The following is a 7,454-nucleotide window of genomic DNA, read 5'->3' on the forward strand; positions in this document are numbered from 1 at the left end:
ACTGGTGACAGTGACCACTTAAAGACTCGAACCGGAGTCCTTATAAGAGTCGGACCACTTTGCCATTACGCTACCTTGCCCCTTTAATCTATGCCCTTTGAAATTAAATTATATAAAATGTTGTTGCTGTTCGATTTAAGATGGATTAATTTCTGTATTTTCAAACCTTCAATAAGCCCAGCCCAAGGCAAGTGGGTGCACACGTGCATTTCTCGGTTAATTGAGCTCTCAAAGGCTTATTCCTAAGCCCATAAGGCCAGGATGGTCCGAGCCATAAGTCGCCAGGTCTGGTCACACCTGGAGGCGCCAGAAAGAACAATCGCTACATATCGAGCAGAGTAGCAGAAGGGGAAGGGTGGTGAAAAGGGGGTGTGTGGCCATGGTGGCTCTCCGATTCCCTCCGTTCTCTCTCCTTGTCTTCTCCCCTAAGACCGTCATCTCTTCCTCTTCTTCGTCCCTTGCTTTCTTCCGCAGAGCTCGCCGTCCTTCTCCTTCGAGATTCCAATTATGCTTCTCTTCCCTGTCCACACAGTCGGAGCAGCAGAGCCGGCAGGAAGTGGGGAAGGACGATGGCGGCACTCTCCCGAAGGAGGGGGTCATTACACCTCGTTCTCAGGATTTCAACATGTGGTACCTGGACGTCATTTACAACGCTGAGCTTGCCGACTACGGGCCGGTCCGGGGCACCATGGTCATCCGGCCGTACGGCTACGCCATGTGGGAGGCCATCCAGGTGAGAGTCTGAAGTTCTTTTGAGCCACTGGTCTTGCTTGGTTGGTGAAAGGGGCTTATTGGTAGTGCTTATTTGGTGTGGTCGGGCTGTGTCTCAGGATTACTTGAACGTGAAATTCAAGGAGACAGGGCATAGCAATATGTATTTTCCGCAGGTAACTGTTATTCGCTTCTCTTGCAAGGACTTTCTAGTTTTGTAAAGATGGGTCATTGCGTATTTTTTAGTTGCTGCCCTTATGCTTTCTTGGTTTATGCTTGACTTTTGGGAAGGTAAGTTGCTGCTTTCCTGAGTGGTCTGATTAATGCTCATAGTTCACGGGGTAATTATGATCTCATGAGGAAATTGGGCAGTTCTTTCGTGTTGCATCTATCTTTTGTGAGTCCTTGCTCGTCACAGGTCCTGTGAGTTGCGTTCTCCTTTACACTGTTAGCGCATACCTTATAAATGGTCATAAATGAACAAGAAGCAGGTCTTTGGAGGATTGCCCATTGGAAGTTTTCTCTTAGATTTTGTTTTTCAGGTTCATGTGCAGTGTGTTTAGCTATATAGATGTTGGTCTGATGTGATCGATTATCTATATGTAGATGCTGAGAATAGATGCAACCGGTACCTAGCCAACAGGATCTAGTTGTGGGATCTTTTTCCCCAGCAACTTGCATGCCCATCTCAGCATTTTGTTTTTGAGAACTGGGCTGTTTGTTGATTCAAGTGGCTTTTAATGTATTTGTGGGTTTCCCTATTTTGTTGAGTGACAGACAGTTCTTATATGAGTTTCTTGTAATCTTTGACTTTTTAGATATTTGTCTTTTTAATCATATAGATATATGCCTTAGTTCTGCTGAGAGTCATCTACCAAGATGAACTGCTGTCAAGCTCATCCCTTAATGATTTATGTTCAAAAGTGTGTTCTATAGACTAGACATTGAGATTTTGACTTTATGTTTGCCTACTTAAATGCATAAATGTATGTATGCACATGATTATTTAAATTGATGCTCATCTGTAAGAATTTTGTGGCGTAGAATATAAGTATGGTCAAGAGATCCTTGTCTTTCTGTTTCTGCACCTGTTCTGTATTGAAAATTTAAAACTTCCTGATAGGATATTTCCTTATTGAAAATTAAAATAATGACCAGACGTTTTCAGAGTTAAGCTTTTATTTATTTTTCTAAACTTAAGATGCTGTAGATCCTCTTTTCTTGCTTCGACATTTCATATCTAATACTTCATTCATAACCTCCAACCAGCTTATACCTTATTCTTTTATCGAGAAAGAGGCGGCCCATGTTGAAGGTTTTAGCCCAGAATTAGCACTGGTAACAATTGGTGGTGGAAAAGAACTTGAGGAAAAGCTCGTGGTAAGTTTTATTTATTGACTTGATTTATGAAGCCATTAGCTTTTGAATTTCAGATTGCACATATGCAATTTAGATTCTCTTCGTATGTAGCCTAAACATTTCATTTGGTTTCTTTGAAATGCACATTTGAGGTTATGGACAGGTTCGACCAACTAGTGAAACTATTGTGAACCATATGTTCACCCAGTGGATTCATAGTTATCGGGATCTTCCTCTCATGGTTAATCAAGTAAGTTCCGTCTCTGTTTAGGTATGTGTATGATGGATACACTTCCAACTATCTCATCCCCTTTGTGTGTGTGCCTATATTCTTTGCACATGCAAAAGCACAAACTTGTATACAAACAGACATTACTATGCAATCATGGTGATCCTAGAATTGCACATAAATCACACACAGATAAACACACACACAAAAGAAGAAAAAAAAAAGAATAAACAACATTCATGCTGTCTCCATTAAGTTTTTCTAGTTTGCAAAGTTTCCTGTAGATTCCTTGCATGTATATACACATGTATCAATATTTAAAAACTTGCCAAGTCAACTCATTCACTCAGCTTGACTTGACCCCTTGACAGGTCAATCCAATAAGGGGGCTTGGTTTTATCCAAAACTCAGAAAGGCTTTCTCTAAGTTTGGTGACAGATGCTATCATGACTTTAATGGTTTTGTTTGGTTGTTACTTTTCATTGATATGTTGAATCGTTGATAGGTGTGACTCAATTATGTTAAAGCATGCAACTATAGACTATAGATCAGCTTAATGGTCTGGTTTATTGTTATTAAATGAGTAAAAATATCTTAGTCATGGCCTTGATGTTAATTTCACTTATTTTTTAATTATACAAGAGATCAAATCGTTCTACAACCCTTTTTTTATGTTTAAATGACAAGTTATATCGTCTTTTTTTCAAAAAAAATATCTAAGTACACCTGGCTCAAGCCACCAAGCTGACCTATCAAGTCATGATCGGGTCCTTACTGGGATTTAAAGCATTGGTTTGTATAGCTGCGTGGAAATCGGAATACTAAATCCAAACTTCTATGAATCCTAGCCACTCAGAGCATTCAATGTGGATATTGAAAAGTCTTCCTTTTAATGTGGTTGGCAGGATCTAGTATTCCTGCACATCTTTATGTTCTTTGTCTTTATACTTTATACCTGCACTATCTTGGATTTTGCTGTTTTTTTTCTATGATTTCTGCCTCTTACGTTAATGAGGGGTTTTCTTTTTTCTTACCTTGTATACAAAAATGTCTGATTAGGCTGTTGTGTGTTGGATAATGCATTGGTAGTGGGCAAATGTCACAAGGTGGGAAATGCGCACAAGACCATTTGTGAGGACTCTTGAATTTCTCTGGCAGGAGGGGCATACAGCTCATGCAACAGAAATTGAAGCAGAGAAAGAGGTATCTATTTAGTAAACAGGATGATTCAGACCAGTGAACACATAATATATCATGTTCAAATAAGATTTTGATATTCCTCTGCTGCAGGCATTGCAAATGATTGATATTTATACAAAATTTGCTTATGAAGAAGCTGCAATGCCTGTCATTACAGGACGAAAGTCCAGACTTGAAACATTTGCAGGTGCTTCCCGAACCTACACAATTGAAGCAATGATGGGTGATCGAAAGGCTCTGCAGGCTGGAACAAGTCACAATCTTGGACAGAATTTTTCCCATGCCTTTGGCACTCAGGTGATAAGAATTTCATGAAACTTTTGCTATTCCAAGATATATGAAGGATTGGCACCAACTAATTTCTGTGATTGGCAATCCCTCCAATTTGACAGTTGACTATCATAGTTAATACCTTGATATACAATCTATGGCCATAACATGGGTGTGTCTTACGTCAAAAGGAGGAATGAAAGAGATAAACAAGGCATAGCACCTAAAGATCAATGCACATGGTTAGATCTATCTGGGAAGACATAGAACCAAAGAAGAGCATTTGGAAAAATCTTATAAACCCTTTGAAGTGCACGCATGCACCTGTATTCATCAAGCAAGATTTTCTCTAAACTTTTAGATCACAAGAATGTTGGATTAGCAAAATGCCTGTGGCAGTTCAGGAAAGGAGCATAGTTCATCAAACTGCTAACTTTGACCAAGTGTCAAATTACTATGGACGTTTGAGAGTACATGTTTACATATCAATTGCCTATACACTAACCACATCAATTACCTCTGCAAGATCAGTGACACCTTTCTTATGTTTATTTTCTGTAGAGCACATGTGCTAACTTGGTGGTTATTCTAGCTTAATTGAAACTAAAATCTGTTCCTTTTGATAAATTGAAATTTTGTTATGTGCAGTTCATGGATGAAAATGGACAAAGACAATATGTATCGCAGACATCGTGGGCAATTAGCACTCGTTTCATTGGTGGTATTATCATGACTCATGGAGATGATGCTGGCTTGATGCTGCCTCCTCGTATAGCACCAATACAGGTGATCGCAACTTCTTCTGTGCTTCATGTTCATGATTTGTCATGCCTATTGTTGGTTAAGCTTGTGCATGGATAACCTCTTCGTTTAAAATTTGTGTAGTAGCTTTCATATAGGCATGTAAATTATGGAACATGAGCTGCTATGGCACTTAATTTTGCTTGACACGCCCGGGTAAATTATGCACTTGACCTGATTTTGATTTAACCTATTGTGACCAAAAGTACTGTTTGAAGGCTCATTCCAAACTTAATCAACGACATTGGGTGGAGCAGAATGTTTCTCATTTTGATCAGATAAAGGGGACAAAGTTGCGAAAATTTTCTTTTTCAAATTTTGTCCCATTCTATATGTATTTTACTTGCAAGGATTATCCTTAGATGATGCTTATGTCTTTCTCCTGGACTAATGCAAATTCTGATTGTTAGGTGATAATTGTTCCCATTTGGAAAAAAAGTGATGAAAAGGCAGGTGTTCTTAGTGCTGCAACACATGTGGAGGAGGCACTTAAATCAGCTGGTGTGAAAGTTAAGGTTGACAGTTCAGAGCAGAAGACCCCTGGATGGAAATTCAACTTCTGGGAGATGAAAGTATGTACACAATTTTTCTTCTTTGTTCCAGAAAACTCTATCCTTAAGAAGATACAAATTGTGCCGCTTAACATGATTTCATTATATTAACTTGTGTAATGTAGGTCCTGAAAGAACAAGCTTTTTTATTTATGTATCTATGTATACAGAGCAGAAGCAAATTCTCCATCGCTAGGGAACAGACAGCTAGAGATATTAACAATTATTTTCTCGTACTTCTATCGGAAAAAATAGAAATATGCTAAGGTAAAAGTAAAACAATTACTATGCTGCTATCATGCGATGCCATGATTTGATGGCTTATGTCTTTTCATCGCACATGAAAATCACAAGAACTCAAATATCTGTTGTTCCTGGTGCAAACCTACGGTTGGTAAAAGTTGTTGCACTGAAGTTGCATAAGTTTCCTTATTGAATATCAAATACTTTTTGAGGTTTTTGATGGCTGAAAAGTAGATTGGCCAAGGCTTTTGATAGTTTTTGTGTCAATATCTGTGTACTGCTTATAATGCTCAGTGAATACATGTTACTAACCAGGGAGTACCATTAAGGATTGAGATTGGGCCTCGTGATGTTTCAAATGGAAGTGTAGTCGTCTCTAGAAGAGACATCCCAGGAAAACAAGGAAAAGTTTTTGGAATATCAATGGAACCTTCAACTTTGGTCCCATATATCAGGGACAGGCTGCAAGATGTTCAAGCATCTCTTCTTGAAAGGGCTATTACATTCCGTGACAGGTGTGTGATCTATATTTGCTTTGTTTAAATATTAAATTCTTGTTATCCTGCATCATCATGACATTAAGATCTGTCAGAATGGTAGCCTTCATGCGTACGATGCCTTTGCTGGCAGCCTAAACAAAGATTAACAGTGAAGCTAAAATTGTTGCTTTCACTTGTAAGAACTATGGCTGGGTCTCCTTTCAGAAGGAGAATATATATTATACTATTAAATTGTTGTGTTTATTGGTACATTTGGTCGAAAAGTAAGCTGTAAGAACCATGGCTAAATCCATTTCCTCATTTACAAGTGCCCAGTCTGTCCCTCGACCCATAAATCCTCCTCAGGGCTCATTCATTTATTTCCTTCTTTTCTTTTCTTTTCACAACTAAACTGTGGCTTAATTCATCAGTGGATTCAAGCAGAAGACACCTTCTATAAAATAGCATGGCCTTACTGGCGTATGTGTTAGTATTTGAAGTTGATTTAACTGCAGCCTCGTTTCCAGTTTTTGTGTTTCACTTTCAAGTGATCTTGGTGTTGTTTACTTAATTTGAACTTCTGAATTTATATGCAGCAATATTGTTGACGTGAGTTCCTATGATGAGCTTAAGGCAGCGATTGCTGAGGGCAGATGGGCAAGGGGTCCTTGGTCGGCCAGGTTAAAATTTTTCTCCGTATGCTTTTCTTTTCCATGTTATATTTGTAGTTTTATGATTATTCACCATAAGTTACTTTCTTCTTTGTTGAAAACAGCGATGCTGAAGAATTACGGATAAAGGAAGAAACAGGTGCAACTATCAGGTGCTTTCCTTTTGAGCAGCCAGAAGGGCTGAAAACGTGTTTCATGACGGGAAACCCTGCAAATGAGGTGGCTATATTTGCAAAATCATATTAGAGAGCCCTTGTGCCATGCTATTGTATTGTTCCTATGATGCCATTGCATCTGCATTTTTGTTATTTATGTTAAATGCCTCCAATAATTTGTAAGATAATTTTTCCTTCTGCTCTTTCAAGAATTGTAAACTTGTGGGCTTGACGTCTAAAGAATTTGTTTTACTGCTATACCCAGTTGAGTCCTTGGTCATAATGCTGATGTAGTGCTTACAATTCAACAGCAACTTGTGAAATCTTCAGCTGTGTCAGCGTGGTTTGTGTGAGATGAAGACAAGATATTTATGTTCAATAGTATCCAATAAAACTTAAAGGTCATGTAAGGATTATGAAATTCCAAGTTCATGATGGCAGTTCACAACAGGTGGTGGATTGTGCGGCTCATCTAACATCTCTCGTCTTCGTGCACCGTGAGGGAGAGAGAGACAGAGAGAAGATATTTAACCTGCGACAGCAACTGTGAGCGTGTGTGAGGGTTACTTTGGCAACGTGAGGAGAGAAATGGAGAATGTCTGCAAGAAGGAGATTATAGGGAGAGATTCCATGAGAGTTTGCAATGAGCGAGATGAATGCGGAGGAGCAGGAAGGAGAAATCTCCCATTTACACCATCCGATTTTGTTGATTCGCCGGTGCTATCGGATGGTCATGGTGAGGGGATGGACAGTTTTGTGTGGGAGAAACGAAAATTTGTACAACA

At 39.0% G+C, this 7,454-nt stretch overlaps 1 protein-coding gene across 1 annotated transcript; it reads left to right on the top strand.

Annotated features, from left to right (window-relative positions):
• The first annotated feature begins 300 nt into the window (after nt 1–300).
• LOC116267330 (proline--tRNA ligase, chloroplastic/mitochondrial) lies at nt 301–6,983 on the top strand. Its single transcript, XM_031649016.2, has 11 exons — nt 301–733; nt 831–887; nt 1,981–2,091; nt 2,234–2,320; nt 3,389–3,502; nt 3,590–3,796; nt 4,418–4,555; nt 4,981–5,142; nt 5,680–5,879; nt 6,440–6,523; nt 6,619–6,983. The coding sequence occupies exons 1-11, from the start codon at nt 380–382 to the stop codon at nt 6,758–6,760; spliced, it is 1,656 nt and encodes a 551-aa protein (XP_031504876.1). The 5' UTR covers nt 301–379; the 3' UTR covers nt 6,761–6,983.
• Nucleotides 6,984–7,454: the final 471 nt, after the last annotated feature.

Source organism: Nymphaea colorata, chromosome 13 (genome assembly GCF_008831285.2).
Source record: "Nymphaea colorata isolate Beijing-Zhang1983 chromosome 13, ASM883128v2, whole genome shotgun sequence".
Taxonomy (NCBI): domain Eukaryota; kingdom Viridiplantae; phylum Streptophyta; class Magnoliopsida; order Nymphaeales; family Nymphaeaceae; genus Nymphaea; species Nymphaea colorata.

What these genes read in the sequence shown, in the direction of transcription:
- LOC116267330 (XM_031649016.2), top strand. Translation starts at nt 380, where the DNA reads ATGGTGGCTCTCCGATTCCCTCCGTTCTCTCTCCTTGTCTTCTCCCCT. An exon ending in AACTTGAGGAAAAGCTCGTG is followed by an intron (nt 2,092 to 2,233) that starts GTAAGTTTTATT and finishes GGTTATGGACAG; the next exon opens with GTTCGACCAACTAGTGAAAC. An exon ending in TCAACTTCTGGGAGATGAAA is followed by an intron (nt 5,143 to 5,679) that starts GTATGTACACAA and finishes GTTACTAACCAG; the next exon opens with GGAGTACCATTAAGGATTGA.